The 27,397-nt window shown below is 37.0% G+C and overlaps 1 protein-coding gene across 5 annotated transcripts in view; it reads left to right on the top strand.

The window, feature by feature from the left end:
• Positions 1–27,397, top strand: part of VTI1A (vesicle transport through interaction with t-SNAREs 1A) — a 267,292-nt gene that overhangs the window by 72,575 nt on the left and 167,320 nt on the right. Inside the window, exon 7 of one of the 5 annotated variants that reach the window (XM_041461586.1) lies at positions 3,677–4,166. The exons of the other annotated variants lie outside the window; for them this stretch is intronic. Within the exon in view, the coding sequence (XP_041317520.1) occupies positions 3,677–3,891 (215 nt within the window). The 3' untranslated portion in view covers positions 3,892–4,166. Of the gene's footprint in view, positions 1–3,676; positions 4,167–27,397 lie in introns of those variants that run through there. 5 annotated transcript variants of the gene reach the window in all.

Below are 27,397 nucleotides of genomic sequence, written 5' to 3'. Positions count from 1 at the left end.
TAAATCCAGTCTAGAAACAATGATATTTTCTCAAATGAGTTTAAAATGGCAAGTCAGAGTATTGCTCAAATGGTAATAATTCAAGGGAAGGGTTTTTTATTGCATACCCCTAAAATGCTCTATACAACAAGTATTCCAGCAAAACTTTATAAGTATGTCATGAACTAGATTAGGTATTTACTGTATAACAGAATAAATGTTAATTTTAACATTTTAAGGTCATTTAGAAATGCTTTTTAAAACCTGGCCCACAGAAATGGAAATGACACTAAATTTGTGGAATAAATTCATCACTTGTAAATGTAAAATATGCTCAAATAAACTTTGGTATTTTCCCTACGTTGATGACATTTTTTAGTTATTTTATTCAGCTGTTAAAACAACAAAATTATGCTTGTCATCTCCTTTTTCCGAGAAAGTTTCTTCAAACTCAGAATTAAAATAAATTAAGTCACGAAACAAAGAAGAATATGCCATAACCTATGTAGCTCTTAAAGAAATATATGGTGGTCCTCCTGACCACACAGAGGAGCAAAACTGAGTTTGAAAGGTTTTCTTTTCTTTTGGTGGAAATTTCCTTGTTTAAGCAGCTATGCAAAAACAGAGAGTGAATATCTGATTAAGAAAGTAATTTTAACTAGTGGTTCAAAAGAAGTTTGCCTGTAGTTTTTTACTTGTAAATTAAATCAATCATGTATTTCTGTATGTTTTTAAAGAACAATGCTTATTACTTTACTCCATTTTCCTGTTAGATACATGGATAGTTATTTACATGATGATGTCTCTTAAAACATTTAAAAATCTTAGACCATTTGTAACAGAACTTTTTGTTCATCTATGATGCTCTGCACAGCACACTTGCACCATTATGTGTACGTTTTGTCTGGGAACTACTGTATTTTGGTCACAAATGAGTGTTTTAAATATTTGCCTTGTAAATTCATGAAATTTGAAGCAAAATTTTGATACAGGAAGGTAAAATAGTAAATTAAAAATGAAAATAGCTTTCTATGGTCTCCTATTTTACTGACTCTTTGCTTGCTCAAGCACTCAAACAGAAGTCCTAGTGCCAAAAGCCAGATTACCTGTATTTTACTCATTCCTACTGCAGAGCTCAGGAGTTGGTGTATTAACAGCTTTAGTTCTGTACAATTTGTGGACTATCAGTTTTTCTGTTGCAGCTTATTCATGCATAAAATAACGTTTTCTGCTTTGCATAATGATAGAAAGTTCCTGAATTGTAAAGTTTTGCCAATGTGATGAATATTATTAAAGTTCTGGAGTATCATTTTTAGCCAATTTAAATGCTTGCCACAATGTGCCTCCTTTGTGCTGTAAGTTTAATAGTATCTCTTCACACAATTACAATTCCTTACAAAGCTAATATTTTGAGATGTTATGCTATTGACCATTTGTTGCAGTGGAGATGTAAAAATCCCTGTATGAGCTTGCCATTTCTGAAATTTATTACCTTCCCTGTCATTTTCCATAAGTTTGCTACAGCTTCATTGACATTTGTCAGAGTAATTTATCAGGAGGCTAATTGCTCACTTCCAGTTTTTCTTCAGACATGTTAATGCTTGGGTAACACACTATAGTAGAAAACTTGATGTGATTTTACAAGGACCCAATCCAGAGTTCACTGAAGGCAGCAGGAAAGTTTCTCTTGATTTTTCCTGAGATCACGTTGGAAAGTATGGGGAATAATCATAATCAAAAACACCACAACTGTTATTCAGCTATTAATTTTTAATGACTTTTTAGTTTAGTTTGGTAAAATATGTTGATGTCCCTTGATATTGGGTAGTCTCTAAAATGGTTTAATTTTTGCCGTGGGGAAATAGCACAGTGAATGACCATTCTGTACTTGGGAGATGTTAAGTTCAGGGCTGAAGATACAGTTCATGAAGACAGTACTTCTAGATTTTAAGTGTTTGAGAGCTGTCTGAAAATGATCCAGGTAGACTTTGTTCTTAAGTTTTAATGTTTTGGGGAGTTTGTATCCAGTCAAATATAGTGCTTTATCTCCAAAGATGAAATTTTCCCATTTTGTCTATATAATATTTATGTATGGGCAGGAAATAGAAGTCAGAATCCAGATATGTTGACCCCTGAGATATAATATTGACCTCAGTGAGTATTAACTTCGCGGATCAATAAATGCTGTTATTGACCTCAAAGAAAAATCAATAGCAGCTTGTTAATTTGCAAACTATGACTGCAAGAAAATGGTACACATTTTGTTCTTCATTATCACCTATTTATATCTATATTTTAATGCTTTCAGTATTTCCACCTAGAGATCATCATGTCAAAACATTTCAATCCCAGCTGTTAAAAGGTTGGGGATACAGACAAAATACATTATGGAATAATTGAGGAGCTGTACCGGTTAGTTCCCATATGTCATGAAAATAATACACTGAACAGTTGTATTTCACCTGTGTTGTTTTTCTTTTTGGGGTAGTCCAGTTAATTTCATTTTCTCTAGTGTGCTTCGTCAAAACATTGCATAAAGGTACTATATTTTACCTGCCAGATTTCTACATGAATAATAAAGGGGATGAAAACCTGACTACTGGAAACAAGGAGGCTGAAAGTGATCACTACAAAAAATCATAATTAATATACAGCAGATTTTTCCTATTTACATAAGGATGACAGGTTTCTAGGCAATAATATGTTCTGAAATGTTACTATGTGACTGTATAACAAAGACCAAAGTTTTAAATGACAAAGTATTGGTGAAGAGGTGTTGTTTTGTATCATAGCAGGTTTTGTATATGAACCCTGAAATGTCAGGTTTTACAGAGCTTGAAAAGACTAAAAAATGCCTGTTGCTGAAATTCAAATGTCAACAGTTCTTCTGCATATATACCACTTTGATATTTAAACTTAAAAACCTCATCAATAGTTTAGTATTACTTTGGCCTTGTTATGATTTGGCTGCCAAAAAATGCAGAAGCTGATTTGGTCTGGAGGGTCGTGTCTTGGTTTGCAGAAGACAAAGTGCAAATCTTTCAGCCTTTTACACTCACTAATTCTGACTGATACATCTGCAGTGATCTTGGCAAGCTGATGACTGAGTTCAGAAAACTTTTCCATCATTAAATGACAGTATGAAAGATATTCAAATGCAAAAATAAGGCCGTACTTGCATTTTGACAACTGAAGTTGCTGCAATTTTTTTGCCAGTTTGATGGCCATGTGTTTTTGCTCTTTAATATCTTGGGCTCTCATTTGTGCATCCATGTAATCCTTTTGAGAGACAGAAACAATGACATTATACTCATTCTGTTGATAGACAAAAGCACAGTGATGTTAAATTTAAAAAAAAAAAAAAAAAAGAGAGGTGAGAAGAGGCTGGTGCAGATCTGGAAAGATGTTTGTGGTTATGATGACTATCTTTTCTGTCTTACAGAAGTCCTGAATGATCAGGAAGGGTAGTATCTTAAATCCTGTATAGACATCCCAAATAGTAGGAGCATTTTCCTTGATTCTCTATGTTGTTTTGTGTCATGTCTGAGTAATCAATACATTTGGATCCTTCTGCAAGAGACCAATACAGAAATGGTGCAGGAAAGTGGCTGATTTGGGGAGGAAGGCAAGTTCAAAGTCTTACTGCAGGAGTAGAGAGATAATCTCAGTTTTACAGTTTAGGTTTATCTCGTTTCAGCCTACGAAGATCGCAGAGCAGCACCCAGGTGTTCAAAGTGTCAAATTCTCCATTCCAGCAGATTTTTTGTAGTAGAACTGGGAAGTCTATCTGGGGCAAGCAGACAAACTGAGCCAAATGTAGCTCCCTGGCTCTGCAGACCTCTTATTTCTCAAGACAGAAGTTACCTACTTTGTTCAGGAACACAGTGCTGCGGTGGCTGGATCTCAGTGTGACCCCAGGTCTCAGGATTACAGGACATTTCTCATGATGACTGGCTTAATGGCTGGCTGGTACCTGGGGAATTCTCTGCTCTGGAACCATTGTCTTTAAGGTGTACTGAAGTTCAAGAAAAAGCCTTATGAATTCAAAATGCCAGTCATCATCTGTGAACGTCTGATGCTTTATTTTCTCTTCTGGTATTCTCTGCAATCACTAGAACTGCTTACTTAATTGATGAGAAGTCTTAGGACTGATACCATGTCTAGCTTACCCAAAGGGGAAGGGAATATAAAATAATCCACAATGTTTTAATTTTCTAGAAGTTATGTTCAGAGTCCAGTTTATGCAGTACATCAGAAGGAGTTCAGTTCATAATTATAAAATCACTGAATTTAACTTCTTAATAGATGTCACTGATGGCAGACTTACTGATTTCCATAACTGAAATGTTTTGAAATTTTGCACTAATGGTCAGTGGGGCACAAGCTAGTAATGTTATGAGATGAGATGTTCTGCTTATCCTCTTTGTGAATGACTTTTGCTCTCCACAATTTTCTTTATTAAGAGAATTTTCCATTTACTTCCTATTTGGGGAAAAAGTCTCTACATTATTAAAGTATATAAAATATTTGATGCCGTAAAATGGATCTATTTTAGTTTGATAAACTAGAAATATCCTGCACTGTGAGGGTCATAGCTTATAATACATACTGTTAGTACTTTTTCATTTTTCTATATTAGGAGATTAGTGAAAAATAAGCTCTATCAATTAAGTTTTATTGCAAAATTATCTTCAGATGTACAGCAGTGAAGATGATATTGAGTGATAACACTAGAGTGGATTTTGTATAAAGCAATTACAACTTGAAAACCACAATCTGAATGAAAATATTGCTTAGGGTTTTTTGTAATCGAGCATTAATACCAGAAAACTCTTCCTTTGGAAAGTGCTTAAATTACCTCTGTTAAACACAAGACATTCCTAAGGTGTTCATATGTGCTATTGACTGAAAAGTATTTATATTTGGTTTCACTGCTCATGCTTTGTCAAATCTGTGAAGTGTATACAAGCATACAGTTCCACATCATAAGATGCTTGTTTAGTAATACCCTGTTTTCCTAAAATATTAGTTTTTATATGGATAACAGAGTTCTTAATTGAGAAATTATCTCATGTAGATGCAGTTTGATGCTATGAAATTCTCTGCACTCCTAAAAGCAGTGATTTACCCTGAAAGAAGCAGCAAGCCCTTTTCCTCATGTGATGCAGTACCTATAGCCACAGATGTTTCTTTGACGTGTTATTCTGGAGTTGAAAGTGCATTGAGCTTTGCAAAATGAATTCCAAGAACTTCAGAAGTGAATTGTTTAATTCTGCTGATAAAGAGTGAAATCTATCCAAATGCTCAAGTCGTTCCTTTCATAGTGTTCAATTCTGCCATCACACCTTCAGTGGGACTGGCAGTCCCTCAAAGTACATGAAGGAATCTGTTAATTCAGAAAAACAATTGTTCAATAGCTACAAAGCCCTTCAGCCCAGCTGCTTTTCATGACATAGGGAATTTTGCTTGTGGCATTCACTACCCATTTTCAAACATCATACTTCAGAATGTTCTATTGAGTACAAGAGAAGTTCATCTGTAAAACATCCAATTTGTGATAAAGTGAACAGTACTTTAAGGAGGGTGAAATAATTTCAGAAGTGTATCAGTTGTACTCCATTGTTTCATCGTAGATAAATAGTTTGTGTCTCTGACCAAATCTCCAGTGATGCCAGCACAAATCAGGACAATTTAGTCAAGTGGTTACAAGTTTCCAACCTTTCAAATTGATCAAATTGAAATAGCCCATTAGGAATTGATTTAAATCAGTTTAGATAAGCTCAGTCTTAGTCCTGGCCCTTGAGGCTTTGGCTACTGAAAGTTCACTTGAAGCTGGACATATACCAGCTCCACAGGCCATCAACTTTATTAGTGTGGAGATAAGCTGATTAGATCTTGTCAATCAAAGGTGCCAATATCTCAATTGAGTGTCTCTCCCAGTCTTTCTCTCCTTCTTTGTTGCCCGCTTAAATGCCTTAAAAAAAAAAAAAAAAAAAAAAAACAGAGAGCAAGCAAGAGAGAGATGTGTGTGTGCATCCCCCTGGTTGTCACCAAGCAGGGTGCAAGGGCACTGTGATGATGTGATGACTATATTAAAGAGGACATCAATTTGTTTTAAAGTGTTTTGATTTTTTATGGTGGCATTAAGAGAGAGAACATTGTGGTTGCAGCTTTACTAGAAAGCAAAGAGTTCTAGAAGGGGAAGAAAAAAAAAAAAAGTGTTTCTTTGAAACCTACCGGGTCTTTGAGTCTTGCTGTGCCAATGGGCGCTTAACTGCTCCTGTAACTGGCATACTCTGATCCACCACAGGCTTAGGTACTATTCTCTCTAAATTATTCATTTATATAAAATAAAATAATTTGTGGATGTTTAATCCTTGTAGAAATAATTTTAAACATTTGTTAAATATAGCCTGCTTGGGAAGTATTTGGCTACACCAGTAATGAGCATGATGTAGCAGTCTGGAAAATTACCGTGTAAATTAAGGTTAGGTTAGAACACATGCACTGACCCTGTCTCTGGAAATGAAGCTATGCATGCACCAAATAAGTACATGCAGGTATTTGTATCTCTGCTTTGTAGAGGTAAAAAACAGATAAAGAGAACATCAGCTGTAAAAGTGGAATAGCACAGTGTTTCAGCTTTAGGCTTCATCATATAGTTAAAGATGGTATAGAGGAAAACTGGGCTTTTGTTCTTCACATCTGAAGTTTGCTCACACCATGTCTCCCTCATACTTCAAATGCAAACAACAGAAGCCTGTCCTTTTCTTCCATCACCCTACACTCACCACCCAATGAAGGCAGGAGCTACAGCACTGCAGAACTACATTGCCACACTGGATTATCTCTTTATCAGTTATTCTTCACTCCACTGTATCAATTTTCTGCTAACCAATCAGGCACTCCTCTTAGAAAAGACTGTTTGACTATTTCTTCTAGATAAGTGTATTTATAGCTACACAGATCCACACAGGCAACTCATATGCCATGTCATGGAGAGAGAAAGGGAATTGCTTGCTCCTTCCAGGAGACTTTTGGTTAGTGCTGCTGTTTGGGTATATTACAGGGGAAAAAACCTAATAATTGTGTTCAGGTCCTAATTGTTCAATTGGGTACCGGAGTTCAGGTGTAACTCTGGTTTCTGTTGCAAAGTGCAACACCATGTATTTATGCATGGTGTTCATTTAGAACGGAATGATGATCTTCTCTGATCTCACCTTTGTCTGTAACTCTGGTTTCTGTTGCAAAGTGCAACAGAAAGTATAAATACATGGTGTTCATTTAGAACAGAATGATGATCTCTGATCTCACCTTTGTTTCCTGCCATTCTCACCAGCTCCCTGTTCAGGCTGCACATGGAGAAGAATGGCCAACTTTAGCACAAGGAGTAGGTAACACTGAGCTGTTTAAATTATTCGAATAGTTTTCTTTTGCCTGTTCCCAGAAAAGATAAAATGTTCCAAGCAGGTTTAGAGACATTTATGTGAAAGAAGTTGTAGGGGAGAGCAGCCTTATTGCCTTGTTGTTGCTAATTAGAATTCCTCTGTGTTTAGATGTGGTTATTGAGCTGTATTTTTTTTTTCATGTTTAATACACAGTTAACAGCTCTGACGCTTCAGCTACAGTCAATCAGAAGCAAATGTTCTTTTAAGAAATTATTGAAGGAAATCTATCTAACCAACCACTAGTCAAATGATGTACTTTTTTCCTCTGGCTACTTCCCCTACTGAAATCACTAACTCATTGTTTAAAATCTTATTTTGAAGGCTAAAAAGAAATGTGTTGGAGTTCCAACTTGCCCTTTAATTGATCTGCCTTACCTTCATTAGTCATATTTTTTCACACTGATGTTTGTTGTAATGCAGTTATTTTTGTAAACATTTTTCTTTTTCTGATTGTGTGGAACTGCACAGCATAGAACTGAATCATCAGTTGAAAAACGTGGTGGTATTTGATAGAATCTAGTGTTTCAAGATAAGACTGGGTAGTATGATCATGACTTCTGAAATAATTTGTACGTTATTAAAAATACGGTGTGCTCAACTTGAAATTATAGATAGATGGAACACGTTTTGTCTTGACTATTCCAAGAGTGTAAAATAACATTTTTATCTCTTCTTTCATGCAAGTTGCAAGTAGAAAAGCTAAACTGTCTTGATGGCTGAGTCTAATGTAGTTTCATAGAACCATAAAATTTATTGCAGTGTTTATTTCAGCAGACCCTTCAGTTAATACTTCTATTCAGCTTAATAGAAGGGCACAGATTCAGTAAATACAATTTCTAGAAAGATGTGTTAGCCAAATAAGGAGGCATTTTTGGCAAGTTTTTACTTCAGGGCTACAACTGCTACTGAAGTTATTTGAAGTTTGCATCATATGTGTACTCTGTTTGGGTTGAGTGTGCCTAATGAAAATTATATATGCTTGTAAACATCCTCCCATTGTTATTTAATAAAAGCAAATGTAGAACATTGCCAGAAGGACTTGTATGCTAAGGCTCTCTTTGACAGCAGATTTGTAATGTTCTAATTGAAAGTGCTTAAAACTCATTTAAGGAGCATCTGTAACTTTGAGGCCACCATCTTGAGGGAATGGTTTCAATGTAGTGACTCCAGTTTGGACATAAATAAAAAAAACACTGGCAGTGCTTAGGATTTTCTTCCTTTGGAGGTTTTATTGTTGAGCAACCAAGACAATCATTTGGTTCATGGCATTGTTACTTGGATGTGAAAGCCTGAAAAAATCATCAGTACACTCTTTTCCATTGTGTTAATTTCTTTTTTCTTTTCTTTTTTTAGAAAAATTACTTTTTAGTGCTGTTTATTTCCTAATCAGTTAATTATCAGTGATGCAATGTAAATTAAGAAAATGTATAAAGTAAAAAAATAAGAACTGGAATAAATTACTCTGTGTACCTGGACTTCATTCTCCAAGTTCCCCAAGACATCTTCTAGAGATGATATTTACTGGCTACCTCTGTGCTGATTACAGAACGTGTTGCATATATAGCACTGGATGCCCTGTTAGAGGTATCCTTTGTGAGCTACCAAATGCGGAAGCAAAGATGTTTTAGTATTAAAAAAAAACATAAAATCAATATTTCTTTTATGTTCTTCCTTGGAGGTTAGTCTACCTTCAAGCATTAGAGCACCACAACTATCCATTTTCCCTGTTTACCCTGCAGCTTGCCAGTTTTCTAACCAGGGAGAAATGTTAGTGAATATTGGAAAATAAAATTGTGTTTGCCTAAGCTTCCTGTTCAGAAGACTTTTGATTTTAATGAATTTGGCAGAAAATGTAATTCAGAAAATGTCCTCACTTTTTACTTTTTAAAATCATATTCCTGAATTGTGAGGTAACACAGCTGTTCTCCTTTTAGAACAACATTCGTATGTCTTTGATCTCTACATTTGGAGAATTCATATTAGCTTAACACATTCATGTTCAGGGAAAGTCCTATAAGGAGGGAGGATTTTTCTCAAATGGGGGGAAAAAAAAGAGAAAACAAAAAAGGGACAGAGAGAGAGAGAAGAAAAATCTTTTCCTGTTTCTTCCCTAAGGCTGAACTGTTTATCACTCCATCCTTGTTTGATAGAAGTGAATTTTATAATAAAATTTTCCCTAATCGGGCTCTGTCAGTGAGGTGTCTTATCGTGGGGAGGAAAATGACACCGATCCTATCGAAAAACAGAGACGATGTCACAGTGTCCGCAATCACAGCTACTCAGCCTCCATATCTACCTTCTCCACAAACACCAAGCACTGCTTTTTCATAAGAACATCAAAACCTAGCGAAGTCATTAAAATTGCACCCGCGTAGAGTTGCAGGGATCAGCCGCACTAGCGCAAAATGGGATGTGGGAAAACAGACTCTCTAAATGTGCTAATTCCATTGTCACGTGTTTACGGCTTAATTTTAATCAGTTAAAAAAGCCACACATTGCAATAAATTGGCATTATCTTCTGTGACACCGGAGGACACAGTTGGTTCAAGGATTTAGAGGGTCGCTGGCAACAGTATATAGTGTTACAGACAAAGTATTTTTACGCTTGAACTACGGTAGCTAAGGTGCAATCCCCAGTTAAGACTGCAAACAAAGACTATAACCCACACAGTACTAAGTTCAACATGCAGACCACCTTCAGCCTGGAGACAGTGTAGAATGCTAAACTGAATAGTGCTGAAGAACATTTCTAATTTAATGGTTAAAAGTAATTTGTTGGCCAGTATAATTGAGGTTGCAGTTCAGTAGCATTCTCTTATGTGTCCTGTACTATAATGAAGAAAGATCTGTTGGAAAAATCCCTTTATTTTATTTGTGTTCTGTTTCTAAACTGGTGGTGCTTGTTTACAATGTGCCATTAGATTTCTTCCTCAAAACTATGCGTTGCGTTTTCTGTTCTTCTACTCACAGAAACGTAGGTGAATCAGCCAACACGGACTGAAATGTGATAGTAGGAATACTGCTGCTTCCAGGGAAAGGTTTATGGAAACTTTATGTTTTCTAATTAGGTAGTACCACAGGTCACATGAGAATTGTGCACGGTATCCGTCTCTACTCCTCCCATTTTCTTTCTTTTCCTTTCCCCCTCCCCCTTAGACTTGTTCTTTCACTTGAATATGGCTGATCAAAATGTTTATAAGCAGCAGGAGAATTATTTTCTGTAGAGCAGTGTGATCTAACTAATAAACATCCATTTCAATAAAGCCATGTCTATAAAAGTTGTCTAGTTTTATTTCAGTGGATCAAACATGAAAAATGTGTGAGACAAGTTTAATTCTAGAATGAGCAAACAGCAACCAAAGAAACAGTAGGAGTAGGGATTTAACTTTTACAGAATAAATATCTCTTTTCAGGCTATGAGGATGTCCATGGCCAAATACAAATTTCTATTTGAATTAGCACTAAAGAGTACTGCTAAATAAATACACAAAGCTATTTCTGCTAAAACAAGTTGTGGTCATTGTAGAATGCAGGTTGTCAATGCTGTTTCCCACATTTGATTTTTTGGCTTGGACAATTTAGTGACAAATATGTGTCTGATAATTTCCATGCATTCTAAGCACTACAAGCTCTTCAAAAATTAACATGAAAATGTCCAGAGAAACTATTAACAGTCAGTAATGAACAGCATTAGCAAATAAAGTGAAATTAGTGTATGGAATTTTTTTTGCATATAAAGAAATAGAAGCATTTGACCTATTTGTTAACAAGCCTCCAAAACTGTTTCAGGTGGAACACAAAGGGACAACATTATCGAAGCTTGAGTTAAATCCAGGAGTTTTTCATTAATTGAATGTTTACAAAAAACAAGAGCTGCTAACAATGAAAAAAAAAATCTTTAGATATCTAAAAGAGGTTTTGCAGTCCTCAAATTAACTGGTGCATAAGTTTTTCTGAATTTAAGATATATATTTTTTTATTTATTTATATAAATCATCTGTTTTTTCTGAATTTAACATATATTTTTGTGCTGGCAGCTTTCTTACTTATTTGGGTTTGTAACATGATGCAAGCCATGTTATTTGCACTTCTTACCCACTTAAACAGCTTGAGTAAATATGCAGGGTCATTTTTTTAGAATAATAGAAAAAAAAAAGAATGGAGTGTAAATATAAAACACTGTTCTTTTCTATGTCTGGATTAGCAGCGAACTCTGCATGACAAAAAAAAAAGACTTCTTTATGTCGGTATACTTGGCTTTATAAAACCATTATGACTTTGTTCTCTAAAACAGAATACAAATATCTGATTGTAAATAAGATTTAAGAGTTTTGCCTCTATATTTCTATGGATATGTGCTTATATTCTGTTAGGAAGAAAGTGACTTTTTTTTATTTTAAAAGGCTTTTTATTTTTATTTAAAATCTGTCAGATTAACTAGGGGAGTGTTTCTTTAACTAAACAAACTGCTCTGCTTGCAGGTCTCCCCAGTTCAGACCCCCTAAGATCGTTCAGCTCACTTGAAATAAGTGATACAGGTCATGACATGTTGTGTCCAGGTACTGGACACCCACCTGGAATAAACAAACTGGTATTTTCACCAGTCTGAAAATTATTATCCAGTTATTTAGAGGCATGAGCTGTTCAGTCCCTGTCTCTTTCACGTCTTTTCTCTCCCTAGTTTTTACAGTCCACACTTGGATCCTGTGCTTTAACTGGTTTGTGATCATATTTAAGGAGAATTGCAGAATTTGGTTATTTTGGACTGAGTGAGGGTTGTGATGGGGAAGTGGGAAAGCTAATTTGTGTTAAATGCATATATAGGAGGAGAGTATTTGTTTGTGCTTTGCATCCTTCTGTGCTACAGAATTCATTCATTACTTGTACCAGAGTAGTAAAACATTTTACGCTGGTATATTGCTTTGGAAATGAAAGTGTAAATCTAAGTAGGTATTTTGTCTCTGAAAATAAGAAACAAACCAAACAGTTTTAATGTACCCAAATGGGCATTTTAAAGGTGGTGAGGTGAAATTGTGTTATGTATGCATATATATTTATATTTTTCAGTATCTTTTTAATAAAGGTTAAGTGAAAATCGTTGTTTCAGATCTAGTCCTACAGAGAAATATCCAAATTAATTATACTTATTTATTAATTCTGCACAGAATCACTTGGATTTCATATTATATGTTGCCAATAATTTAATTAGTTTAGGTCTGTAAGTATGCATATTGTATTGAAATAGTCCTTCATTTATGCAGCTCATCACTTTTGCAAATTGTAGGTATGTTTGATTATCTAAATACAGCAAAACCAGAGGGTTGGCACTCATTTCTAAAACCGGAAACTTGCTGTGTTCTACTTTTGCACACATAGGCTGCGCCATTGAGCCACCAGTCAGATAAAACTGTTTTCTGACTTGATATTGTGTAATGGGTGGAACTAAAGATGTACTTAACAGAACTGGATATCAGCATCTTTTTGTGTTTGTTACCATAATGGAATTTGGGGAAAATGCAGCATGTTTCTAAGTACCTACTTGTAACATTAGTCAGTGTCTTATAAGTTTGACCCTATTAGGATTTTTTGTATCCATAAATGTGCCATAGATACTTTTTAATACAGTGCTTATAAAACACAGTTATTTGTTCTTTTGAAATGTATATCAATTTGCTATTAAACATTTATCTGCATACCAGGGATATTAATAATAAATTTACCCAAAAAAGCATATGGCTGTATTTGAGTAAGAGTTAAAAATACAGTGTTAATAATATGCAAGTTTTTTCCTGAATAGGATTTAAACTTAATTAATTTTAAAAAGGTGTCTATTTTTCTTATTAAAATAACTGTATCAAAAAGTACAATTATACTTTTATATATATCTATATATATATATGTTTTTATATCTATCTATACACATGCATTTAATTTAGGTATTGAATTTTATCCATAGTCTAAGATCAACCAATTAACCTCTCTATCTGTGAAAGGTATTTTAGAGCTCAAAGTGAATATTGTTGCTGCTCATCTAATTGAAGACGTAAAATGTCCTGTAAGTCTAGGCAAAAGATTATTCTGTTCTGCTTAATTTGTAATCCACATTAGTAATACGTTTGCATAAACACTAACCACTTCTAATGGGGGAGGAGGGGGCAGGATTTCTGAGCAGGGTCTTCAGTATTTTTTGTATTAATGGGGTTTGTTTTCCTTCAGTGTTAAATATTTGGTATTTTTATTTTCTGAATCAGAAGGTTGTAAGCACATTTCTATGAAACTGGCAGTCACTTAATGATGTGAAGGTATTAGAAAAAGAGGGAATTACCTTCCCTTATGGAACTATTAAACCTTCACTTAATGACTGATTAGTGAGATAAACTTCATACTGTGTAGATCTGTGGTGCACTGTTACAGATACTCCATTTTTTTCATAAAACCTTCTGTTTAGAAATGTGTGTGGTTTATTTTTGAGTGCCAGTTTGGTTTATGAAGATAGTCTCTTTTTTTTCTGACTGTTGTCATTACAACTGGTGTTGCAAAGGCAGTTGTCTGTGTGTGCTCTGTTTAGGAAGCTTTGTGAGGAAAATAGGGTTGGGGGGTGGTTTACATGTGTTCTTAAATAATTATTTGCATCTTTGAAATCTTGTTTTCTATTCCTGTGGCTTTTTTTCGTTCTTCTGTTACCCAATTCAAGATCCAATGTACCTGGAACACAAATTCTGTATGGTCATTATAAGATCCATTCTTATGAAACAGAATACATTTTGAAATGTTCATTTTCCCAACTCTTTAATATTAATTTCAGATGCTATAATAATATAGTGTAATTTTATTTTAATGCGATACTATCACAGTGTTATGCTGGCTTTTTTATAAATTTAGATGTTGTGATGTTGTAGTTTTCTGTTGCCAACATATAATGTTGCATTCTAAAAATATGCTGTCACTTAAATGTGTATGTACTTAATTTGGTAAAGAGACATATGTCTGTGATCACTAAAAAAGCATAGCAGAAATTACAGTATAAAGAGCAACTGACAGAGTCATTAGGTTTGAACTATTCCTTCCTTGTATGTATAAAAAAATAACAAAATAATCAGAAAATCCTCCTTGTTTTGTAGTATATTAAAGGATATTGTATAAATGTGATGTGGTGCATGGGTAAAGGTTTATTTTCTGCCAGTGCAGCTGTGGTTAAGAAATCTACTGTATCTGCAGCCTTTATTGTGTGTAATGCAGTCCTGCAGATCTCTGGCCTTGTAATTATTCTTACAATACATTGCCTTACAACTTCTAATATCATAGTACTAAGGATCCATGTCTTGGATGAAGGCCCTGTTGTACTATTTTCTATGCAAATGTAGGGGAAAAATTGCTTCCTATTCCAAAAATCTAGCAATCAGACAGGGGAAGATGGATGAGGATTAACAGGTTATAAAGGAAAAGAAGAAGAGTGATGATCAGCATCTTGCTGCATCAGTGGTAAGATTTCTGCTGGGTTTTTTTTCTTCTCACAAAATTTATAGCAATAGAGTTTAATAGAAACTTACAAAGTTCATAAGGAGAAATAGTAACTGTAAATGTAAAAGAAAGATAATTTTAGGTGGGCCTGAAAATCCTCCCAACTGTAATGGACAGTGCCCAAGAGAGAGAAGAGTATTTGCTTGCAGATTTGATTGGAAAGTTGGTAACTTGGGCTGGTCATGCATACTTGCCAAGAGGTTGAATGGTATACTGAATAAAATTGATAAAAAGTACAATTGGGCTGGCCTTGAAGTATGGCACCTGAAATTTGATGTGGGAAAGGAGTGAAACTGGAGGCAGGAGTGAAGGAAGTAGCAGGAAGGAAAGCACTGCAAAGAGAGAGATAAGTTGCCCAAACCACTGGCTAGAAAAAAGTATGATTTTATCAAAGCCAGGGAAGAGATTATTTAAATAATCAATGAAAAGCTGATGGAAGCCAGGACAGAAGATTTACATATCAGTTGATAGAGGAGTCTGCATTTCAGTCTTAGCAGGAAATAATCTACAAGATTTTAGACTGAGTCTGGTAAAACGAACATGAAAATTGTGCTTAAATATTGCAGTAAGAGCAATGGTACCAGGTAAAAGAGAAAGGAGGTAACAGGGAGAGTTGGGGACAGTAGAAAGTTTAAAAATTCTTTTCTGGTCATCTTGGGCTTGAAAGAAAGGCTGGGTATATTCAGGTATATAAGAGATAAGTCTGCCTCAATCATTTATTTTTTCCTTAAAACTAGATTCTACTGTTGATAGTCTCATTTAATTCAGATGTCAGATAAGTACTTAACATAATAAATCAGGAGGCTAGAACAAAATTGGGCAGCCCAATAAACTTTCATCTGTCTCATGCAGTATGCTAAGTAGTGTGTTATGATAGATAAAGTGGACAGGAAAGGTCATGATAAATTGACATGTTTATTCTTCATATCATCAAAGACCATGAGAGGAATTTTTCCAGGTTTGTTTTATTTAGGGAAATGGCTGCACATTCTAATAGAGGTGCACACTTAACATTTTTCAATAATTTGATTCTAACAACAGAGTTCTTGAATATTTTGAAGTGTGGCAGATCCAAGGCTCGGTTGATGAACTTGTAGAAGCAATGATGGAATGTGTTAGAACAAATGGTTTGCTTCAGTGCTAAGGGTGGGCTGAGAGATGCAAGAACAACATAATTATTTGCTATCATGGGAAACATTTGAAATCACTCCTACAGCCTTACAAGGCACGATGAGATTTTATGTATCTTTTGTATGTAAGACATATCTTTTGTATTTGCATCCAGATGCATACAATTTCTCACTCCCTCTTTTTTTCCCTCTGTTTGTATACACACAAACATTGGGAGTTAGGAATTAAATCCCTGCTAGTTTGAGACCATGTCAATAGGGGATGGCTTCTAATGAAATCTCTGTAAAATGAGGCACAGTCTCTTTCAGACCTGAGGATGAGCCTTTGTTCCCAATTGTGTGTGTGTGTGTGTGATTTCAAACTATTCCCTTTCCACCTTGAGGGAGCTGGGTTAGTACTGTGGCAGTGGCATGTTCAGTTGAGGCCTTCATACTGTGAGTAGAATATAATGTTTGATTTTGGTGTCATCCACACTTTACAAAAATGAAGAAAAATTCAGTAGGATTTTAATAGGGTATTTATTAAAGTGTTTTGTTTCCTAAATGTGGTTCACTATTGCAATGATCCATAAATGCTACGCAGAGATTTATGTAGCAAGCGGTGTCATTTCTTTCCTAAGAATTTTAATTTTGGGTCCTGTGAATGAAGAGGCTTGCTTGCACCACTCTTAATCTCTTCAGATATCTCTTTTCCAGATATCTTCATAGAAACATGCTATTCCTAAGGGCCTTATTAAAAATGTTGGATTTGCACTGTATGGTTTCAGATTCAGCATTATCTACTCAATGTTTTTCATGGTCATTGTCTTGCATGTGCCATAGGGAGGGAAAGTAATAGGAGAAATCTGTATTTAAACTTACCTGAAAAGTGAGGAGAGAAACTGTTGTCATACCTGCTGGAGAAAAATGTTTAGATATTGACACAATCCATAAATTCATAGGTTTTAAACATGGATGACCATTAAATCATTGTCTCACCTATTGTATAAAACAAAGCCAGCAATCTCATCTAATTATTCCATCATTTAACTCAGTAAGTTGTAAGCATGAAAATAGCTTGTCCAGAAAAGCATCCATTAGTTTGAAAGTATCAAGAGATGGGAAGGCCAGCTCTTTCCATAGTAATCATTCCAATAGTGACTCAGTCTGCATTTAAAGGAGCAGGTGATTCCGTTCCTAATCTGAGTTTGCCAAGCTTCAAAGTTAAATCCTAAATCCTTCATATTCCCTTTCTTGACAGATTGGAGACTGTATTAGCAAGTGGAATGTTTTGCCATAAAAATATTTAGAACCATAAATTAAACTTCTTTTCAGCTTTATTGTGAAACTGAATTCCTTAAATCCCTCATTGTAAAATAGGTTTCTTTGCCCACAATTTGTAAATCTTCTCTGTGGCCCTTGCCTGTACTCTTCAATTATTCAAGACCCTTTTTAAGATAGGAGAGGAGAAGTAAGGTGCTTTCAATTCAGTCTGGTGATGTATTTCAGGGGAGCATGATTCACAGGTGATTCACAGAGATTATGCAAGACATGAGGCAGCTTCTGTGTTGCTTTTATGTTTCACATCTGCCAAGTTATGACAGTGTGTCATACCAACTCTGGTTTACTTTTTTTGTCTAACTGTAGAAAGTGTGGTAAAGAATCAAGAGCAAGAGGATCCTGAGCACCCATTTTTTATGTTTTCCTCCTCCTAAATATGCAATTCCCAGAGCTGAGATCTACAGAAGTATAACTTATATTTGTGAGTATTGTAGAAACTTCTGTAGACTGTAAGTTTTGGTACTGTGAATGATAACCCCAGTCCACCACTTGTCACTTGTTCTGGTGACACTGACATCTTTATTACAGACCGTAGTCTAGACTAAAGAGGGTGAAACTTGTTCATACCTTTCCTGTCCTCTTTCTTCTGTCTCAGATCCATACTGTAATCATGGGGTCTGTCAAATGACTGCAGCTCTGTGCCTGAAGTGGGGTGACATTTTTTTCCTGACATCATTTCCTAGATTGTGATCCCTGAAAGCTTTTTGCATTATGATTTGATGGTGATGTTAGAGTTTTAAAAGGGGATGAGGCCTAGAGGCCATGTGCTTCAAAGCAGCTTACCTGCTTTCTCAGTGTGGTACAGTGTGTCCCTCTTGCAGAAGAAATGCCAAAATCCAAACTTTTTTCCAGCTATCTGAAATATTGACATCTGTGCTGCATTCTGTGAGTTACAGGGGTTTGTTGTGCTCAGAAGCAGGAGCATCCTGAAGCATGTCCTGTTGGGGAACTTAGTTAAGTGCTGTGTGTAAGGTGGAAGAATGGCATAATGGAGTAGGACAAAATGTATTTCTTTTTGTCTGCATTCAATTTTTTGTCATGTTGAGAAACAGCTGTGAAAGGAGATGCCAAACTTGTAGCAGGAATACTGCTGGGTAGTGGGATTCTTGCACTTAGCTGTAGCTATTTCAGTGGATGTTGTAGGGCCAAAAATTGTGGTCTAATTGTCCAGAAATGGGCAGGTAGGTCATAAATTACTTCAGCTCTGAAATACAGTTTTTCAGAAAGGCAAGAACAATCATTCTTACCTTTATTAGCATCTAAACAAGTATCACAATAAGATTTCACAGGCCATCTCTTGTGTTTCTCTCAGGCTAGAACAACAATTGTGTTCCTACAATACCCTGTAAAGCTAAAAATGGCTTAACTATGGATTTCAATTTTTAAACAAAACACAAAGAAAACAATTTTAGCTATCAGGACTTGTTTCAATTACTTTTTGTTTATCCAGAATATCTTGGCAGTGTGAGTTACAGAATGGAGATTCCCAGCTAAGGGTTGAAGCACAGTGTATTTTTTTTTTTTTTTTTTTTTACTCCATGTATTACATTGCAAGTATGTGAAATTTTCTGTTTTATTTCTGTCTTTGCATTGCACTGAGGAAATCCAAACTGTGTTGGTGGGGCTGTCAATGCCATCATTATCAGGTTGGGTTTTGGAACCCATTTTGCTACTGTGTGACCTTTTATTCCAGTCAATAAAGTCCGTGGATTTTGTGTGGTGTACAACTGGAATAACATAGTAGTGAGTGGGACTTCAGAAAACAGCAGACAGCAACATATCAATATATTTATCACTTTTAAAAGGTTATGGCAGGTTCCAGTGGCCTAAGTAAAGAAGTTTCTTATTGGTTTACTTAAACATTACTTAAATATTTGATTTTGTGAATCATATAAGTCATTAAATATTTATACTAAAAACCTGCCTTTAATTGTCGAGTCCATAGAATTTCCAACCTGCAATGCTTTCTTATGCTTGCCTCACCTGCTAGGGTTTTGCAAGGGATCTCAGTTTATCCTCATGCACCCATCATATCCATGGCACATCTGGGTGAGGGAAGGGAAGGGGAGCAGCCTCAGCTCAGAAATTCTTCCTATGCCTCTTTTTCAAACTCATATGTTTTCCATAGCCACGTTTATTGGCATTATTATTACTATTTTAATATATCTGTGTATGTGCGTGTATTCACAGTGTCAGGGATGTGTCAGCATTCAGTTTTTGTTGTCCTAAATGCTGCTGTTTGTGTGTGCAGTCCACGCAGTTCAATCTTCCAGTCCTGTGCATTTACCAACCATTCAGGCTCTGTGCAGTATTCACACATATATTATGTAAAATAAAATAATAATAATAAAAAGAAAAACATTATAAAGACCGGGGGGGACTTGTGGATGGATTATTACAATTTGCCTATCATGGTAATGACACCTGTTAGAGGTGTGATACAAAAGGCAGTGACAGGGAGTGTAATTTAGTAATTGTAGCTATTGTGCTGTAGAGCTGGTCAGTTCACCAGGCAAGTACAAAGAAACCAGTGTTAAGGCTGAGCAGGGGTGGGTAAGCTTAATAGACAGAGCTAGTGCTTTACTGAAAGAAACTTTTGGTGGAGGGCTAGCTCCCAGGGGGAAGGAGTTAGAATGGATTGAAAAGAATGAACAAAAGTATAAAAATGGTACAGGTTTTCCCATTTCACTTCTTAAAGTGACAGGGGACTTCTGGTGATGAGCATGGCTTGCTCCACTGGCCAAAGGAGAGTGAGGGGGAGAGGGAAGCTTTTTGAAATACTGGGAGGGTGCTGATTTATTGCAGCTGCAGAACTGAGGTGCACCCAGGCCAGCAGCTGTAGCTTTCTTGCCGAACATCACAGTTGGCTTTGGCAAATTTTTCCTATTAAGGTAGTGGCAGAGAGGTAGCAGGGTCAGAAGGTAAGTTTGAGGGGTCGCAGAGAGCCACCGCTGGCAGGTCATAAACCTGTGCCCTGGACAAATCTGCATGTGCATATATGATTTGAGTGTTCATTTGGATGGCAAGCCTGCCAACTGCAAGTATTTGAAGACTTAACTGAGGTCTGAAAAGTTAACTAAGGTCTTCAGTGGCTTCTTTCCTGGTATAGAGAAGCCATAATATTCATGGAGATTTTTTTATGTTAAAGGAACTCAGGATACAGGGATAATTTGTTGCTAGTTCCTTTGTAAATGCATGTGTTTTGTAAGCTGTTTGGAACACAGACCTCATCTTCCACACCTTGGGCACATAGTGAACACTCAATACTTTCTTAATGCCAAATATCATTGGTTTTGATCATATCGTGAACCAAAGAACAACACAGACTACAAAAATTAATCTTTTTCCTGGTGCAGTATCGCTGCAGACCCCTAACAGACTATGTAAAATACATAGCCGTTAATTAATTCCCTGTTTCTGTAATTATGAAAATGCTAAAGCGCTTAGAGACTTTTCATACCAGACCTATCTCTTTTTAAAAAAAGTAATTTGAGATTGTCTTTATCTCTTCTCCCTCCACCTCCATGTGTATATTTGGTTTTCCACACGGTATATTGGTCTTTCTTCATGTGAACCTGTAATTATTGAACAAATTGCTGTCACAATGAAGAACCTCTTAGACGTTTATGAGGATGCATTAGAAAACAATAGGCCTGAGAGATAAGTAGTGAACACAGCACTGAAACATATTAAGGCCAGATTGAGTCATTTAACAGCTTTGAGAGAACAAGGAAGTAGCCTCAAGTTAACAAAGGTCCGCACAGCAGGGTGTTTATGCCAGCTAATACTAATTCACATTTGCTAAACAGTGTAAACAGATTTGCAGGCAACACCAGGCATCCCATTTAAAGGGATTAGGTGTGCTACTTCCCTATTGTCTGGGTTGGGGAATGTGGGGTGCTCAATCTGCTCCTTGCAATTAGCAGACACACCCTTGGTGCAAAGCCAGTGGCAGGGCGTTTAATCCATTGATTGGAAAGGTAATATTTCTTTGAACTCTGAAGCTTGTCCCGTGGTGTAACCTGCATCCTTGGTGACCCCACACCTCACTGTTAAAGTGACCATGCACTGTCTGTCAACCAGACAGTTGATAAAGGGTATTTGGTGTTCAAAATCTATGCCAACCGGCATATTGGTTTTGTTGCAGTCAGCTTGCCATGCTGCAAGAGGAAGGGAATACCTACCAGCTTTGTAATCAGAGTGTGAAAGCAAATACATTATAGCAAAAGCCAACTATTACATAGTTGTTTATAGAAAGAGCAAACCCAAGTGTTAATAAATGGGCCATCCCCATGCTCTAATGGTAAATGCAGGGTGTTGCTTGTTTATTTTCAAAGTGCACAGCCCTTACTAGCAACTTCTTTTTTTTTTCTCTCAGCAAAGGTTAAAAACGCAGCGGAGGATTCATGTGATATACATGCTATTGTCTGTAGGAAGTGATTCATGTTACATTCCTGCATTCCTTGTATCCTGTCTGTCATTCAGAAAGGCTATTTCCAGGCTCCTCCAGCTGGCTGGAGGGTCAATACAGCAGAGTTCCTCTGAGTCTTGGAAGGTAGTTAAAGAACCAGTCCCAGAGGCACCTTCCTAGAAAATTTTAACAAAAGAAGGTTGTGTCTAAACAGGAGAAGAATGAGCTGGTATTCAGCCGAGCACTTACGTATTGTCTGCAGGCATCTGGATTAATTGCAGATTATATGCCAAAGTAGCATGGAGTTTTGTGCCAATAGAAAGGAGCTGAAGCAGTGTGTGTGTCACTGGGTGATTTCCCTGCAGTCTCTGCTGGCCTTTGCTGGCTGGAGAGAAGCAGCTCACAGTGCTGAGCTGCTCTGGGGAGGAGAGCTTGGTGCAGACTGACAGCATGGGGTGTGCACACTCCAGGAATCACTGGAATCCACAGAATCCTGGAGGCATCTGGAAGTTTTGCAAACCTCCCAGCTGGCTGTTGTGAGCTGTTTCAAACAGTTACCCTAAAGGGTCACTGCTATGGGCTGGGCTGGTACAGGCTAATTCCACAAATTCTGGTGGTAAAAGCCTTACCTGGTGCACACTGAGCTTAAAATCTGCCTGTGCCCCTCTGGCATCATCAGTACCTGTTTTACCAGTGATAGCATGTCAGAAATCCATCTCTAGCTATTTAGGGATGCCTTCTTTCAAAGCTTCTCAAACATGTAAAGCATCTTCCTGGAAGTAGAAATATGAAGTTCACAGAGCACAGATGAAAAGGATTTGGCACTGGATTCCATTTTCTAAGAAAAGTAAAACAATATCCAGTCTCTGAAACCAAAGTCAGGGCTGTTCCACTCATTGTCTTTTTGGTTAAAGTATTGTGCATAAAATTATCATATAAGGTGTAAAAGAATGTTTTTTTCCAACACACCAGAAGTTGGATCAAAGGCAATGCACCTTTTCCTGAGTGCAGTCTTTATTTCTCATGAAATCACTGGGGCTCCTTGGTGGGTTAAAGGCAAGGATGTGGCTTCAGCCCTGCTTGTGGCCACATTCAACCTTCCTGGAGTCAGACTCAGTGTTTGTGTACAGTGTTTAAAGGATAATGGCAATAAACACTGCCCTCACAAACCACGGTAATTACTTCTACTGCTGAAAAAGCCCAGAACATGAACAAAAATATCATAGGAAAGCTATTTCTAACACTAGTGCTGCTCTTTATGGCTAAGTGGCAGCCATTGCTTTTTTCCTAAATTATGTGTTCTTTTTTCAAGCATTTAGATGATGCAAACCAGATTTTTGTGGCAGCATTATTGCTTATAGCCAAAAGAGCATTCAAGGAAACACTGTATTTCTGCTAAATTGCCATTTATTCAGAACACTCTTGAGTTGTTTATCTTTTTTCATTCTTCTGACAAATCAAGTAGCCATTGAGCCTGTATTTCTGAGTATAAGTTCTGTGATAATTTTAGTAAAAGTAATAGCTACCGTCTACATTTTGGGGCTGAGAGTATCCAGAGTTCTGGGTTTTGTTTTATTTTTAAAGAAAAACTTCCCAGGAAAATTGTTTTTCCTGTTTGACAGTAAAAGTTTGTTTTGAAACTTCTTCCTGAAGTGTAATGTTATAATAGAAATTTTGTTGATGTAATTGCACTCTAGTTATTCTACAGTTTGGTTGGGTTTTTTTTTTTTTTGTTTTGTTTTTTTGTTGGGTTTTTTTTTTCTTACCTGTTCTCTGGGCTGATGTTTTTAGTTTAAAAAAAATACTGTGAGCATTCACTAGAAAAATTCTGTGAATGCCTTTTAGGTTTTCATGTTGCTTTTTATTCACTTTGAATGTTCCTAATAGTAAGTGCTTAATGGAGTGAATGTTCCAGAGAAAAGAAATGGTAACAGATAATCATGCAAAGGTATGTAATTTGAATATTTGTCCCAGGCATGGGAATATGAAAGTTCTTTGGGGTTCATCCAGGCTGCAAGTAAGAGCAATAACATGAGGTGGAGGTGATTAATCAAGTGTTGCAGAGAGAAAAATATGAATTACAAGTAATCAAAACAGTATCTAGGACAAATAGTTCACAGGCAATCCACCGGCCACACATGTTCACATGAACAAATTATTGAATTGTTTCAAGGTAAGGACATTTATAAACATGGATATCTTTGTTTGCAGTCATCAACAAAAAAAAATATACTAATACACTTGAATAAATCATTTACATTACAGATGCTATAAAGTTCCACGGTTTTTCCTTTGAAATAGACCACTGTTTCTGTTTCACCTCTAAAGAGTGGGAAGTACAATCTTTACCTTAGAACTGACTTAAGCCTTTTGCATTAAATGAAATAAGCTGACAGTCAGCTCTATCCAATGCATGGCATAACCCTGAAAAATACTCTATCATTCACCTTTGAGCACAGTGCTGTGATTAATTTTAAAATATTAAAACTTAGACTGAAGGATCAAGATAAATATATTTTTATTTGTGTTTTGATTTTTGTAATTTCTGCAGTGCATGTCCTCTTGTTCTGCTGCTTGTCATAAGTGTTAGTTCCCTACTTCCAGGGAGGTTTTATAGGAATATTTTTTCTCTTTTCCAGGCATTGTAACTTTTATAGCTTAATAGTTTTTCATTCAGTTAGAGTGAATTAAGTTTACCTTAGGTTCTTTGGAACCCCTTAGAGGGCTCATCTGATTAATTACTGTGCAAAACAGATTGTTAAAATAACTAGGTTTTTATTCAGCTTCTCCTTCTGTAATTCATAGGCATTGATACTGGATGGGTGAGGTTAATGTGGGAGACATGTTCCCACAAGCTCTCTGACTGTGTCACTTTCCTCTCCTCCCCAGGCAGAAACAGGTTCCTGAGGGTGGGAACCATGTGGGATCCCTTCCTGGGCTGTGAGGTGTCTCTCCAGTGCAGTGAATTTTCTCTGTCAGCCCCAAGTAGGTGACCAACAGAAGAATCAGGATGGCTTTATGAACATGTCCTTATGAATTTAGTAGCAAATGAACTTTGTAATGCAGACTGCAGGCTGAAGTTAATTTTATTTATGGTTTTAGTTGTAGCAACAATAGCCCAAGCTAGAAAATATATCCTACTTTCATCCACACTCCTGATGTGTGTCGTGTGTGGGACAGCAGGGAGCAGCAGGGTAAGGCATGACTGAGCTCCAGAGGAGTCTGCTCCTCCATGGGTTCACACAGGTCAGGGGTTTAGTGGTTTGTGTAAGTGGATGTGGTCCTGCTCTTGAGCCAAACCAGACAGGCCTTAGTAGAGACATGGCATCTAGTTATACACTTCCTTATATGACAAATTAAGGTGGCTTATACCATTCTTGGGCACATTTATCCCATCCCTCTGCAACCTTGGCAGGCTCATGGCAACAAACCAGGCACGGTTTTGAGCCAGGCAGTGCAACAGAGTGTAAGGGTCACTTTGAAGGAAGGGAAACCACCTGTGTTGGGCCTGGCTTGTAATTTTATTGGATGCAACTGCACAGTGTGAATTGGGAAGGGGAAGACACCCTGTGTTCAGAGGCCTTTGTGTGTCCCTGTGTGGCTGAAGTTGTAGCTGTGCCCGTGGCCCGGGCAGAGGGATTGGGGCGGTCTCAGCCCAGCACAGGCAGTTCACTGGAGTTCATCCGCACTCACCTCCTCCCCTCATCCTCCAGCATGAGCCAGAGTGAATAAAACCCAGGAGAGTGAATAAAACCCATCCTTTTCTGGGGAGAAGGAAGCTGGCTAGTACAGGCTCAGAATGGGGATTTCCAAAGTTAATTCAGACCTGTAGGGGTGAAGTCCAGTATCAGTGTCTTCAAACAGACCTGGGATTTCCAAACCTAAATCAGGTTTGTAGGGACAAAGTCCTGTGTTATTCTCTGCAAACAGACCATGTGGCCAGCAGTTTATGTGTTAATAAACTGTGACCCTGTGTGTGTATAAGCTCTATTAATTTTTAAGTTTTCTGTGATTTTTTAACTTTAATTTACCATTTGTAATTTTTCTTTGACAGCCAGAGAGGTGATGAGAAGGGAGGAGAGCTGAGATCTTATGTACCTTCCTCTTCTGGGGTATAGGCCTCATTTTATGGAACTATTGAAAGTTCTCAGTAGCTTTGTCCCTTTTGGAAGTGCAACAGAAAGTCACTGCTGCACTGATGTCATCAAAGAAAAATGAGCTGGCATTGAGCTGAAAAGTGCATAAAAAGTTTATGGAACTTTTAAATAAGTTTTACCATGAACTGCAGAAGTGGATTTTGACTTGAACAAAACCAAATCAGGTGTTAAACCTTTCCACATTGATATGTTGTAATGGTAAGTGAAACTTTAAAGGCAGTGTTGAGAGGGGCAAAGTGCTCCATGGAGGGCCCTGGCAACGTGCACTGCAGGGGGATCCAGAGCAGAAGCAGGGCTGGGCCTGCCAGAAATCCATGCTAAAACTCACTTCAACAGGACCATTGCCAAGAATTTATCACATGTCTGTTTTGCCTTGATTTTATATTTAATTATCGCCTGCAAAAAGTCTGACTTCTAAGCATTAATTATGAAATTAATAAGAGAGTTTACAAGGCAGTGCTGTAAGGCACTCTGGGGTGTGTCCTGCTGGAGTGGGGCCATTTCCGAAGTTGTTGAAGTTGTTGCTCATAAAGTTTGTGCTTCAGTTTGTGGTCAGGACAGAACAATGTCCCAGGAAAAATACTGTGTAGTTCTGGTAGTGCTACCTGGCAGAAAGCTAACTGCCATGGAGGGCCCCAAAATGTGTATGGGCCGTGCATGTAGCAGGCTGTCTACTGAGCCAGAGGTGATGTGGCACCAAAGTTGTGAAATCTTCCTAGTAATCACTGCTCTGCTCTTTGCTCTTGTCTTTCCTGGGAAGTTCACACAGAAGATACTTGAATATGTTAAATACATTCAGGTTAAGATGCTGAAGTTTCTTTAAAATGTCTATTATTATTGTTATTATTATTATGTTTTTCAATTAGTATAGTGCCTAAAGGCTGCAACTGTAATGAAGACTTCACTGTACTGAGTATCTTACAGGCACATGATGAAATTTAGAATGTATGATGGTGATCAATTCAGTTGTGCTAGCTTCATGACTTGCTTCTCAGATGAGTATTGATAACTGATTTTGTATTAATTACTACTTTGTTGCAATCAGTTCTGACCTATAAGGGTGGTTTAAGCTGGTGTGCTTTTCTCTGTAATCACAGTGGTTTGGAAGTACATAATGGGCCAAGAGTTGATTTACCTCATGCAATGAATGGCCCTGGGCTTGTAGCAATTTGATCAAGTACCAATGGGCAGAGTCTTGGGTCTCAACCTCTGAAAACAAGGTGCAGTTTGGAAAGGAAAAACTTTCAACATACAGTACTGTGTCCCACAATGCCATTCCTGTCTGACTACTCTGTATTTTTCTGCTTACTGCACTAGTGCAGATCTTAGAAATCCCAAAAACCTTGCATCAAACCTTGTAGACTGAAGCTGCTGCCTCCACTGTTCCAGTCTGAGAGTTATTTTGTGGTGTGGGCCATTGCTCAGAGTGCT

Source organism: Pyrgilauda ruficollis, unplaced genomic scaffold (genome assembly GCF_017590135.1).
Source record: "Pyrgilauda ruficollis isolate IOZ18807 unplaced genomic scaffold, ASM1759013v1 scaffold15, whole genome shotgun sequence".
NCBI classification, from domain to species: domain Eukaryota; kingdom Metazoa; phylum Chordata; class Aves; order Passeriformes; family Passeridae; genus Pyrgilauda; species Pyrgilauda ruficollis.
Note: the sequence above shows the minus strand (reverse complement) of the source record. Positions and strands in the feature narration are given on the sequence as shown.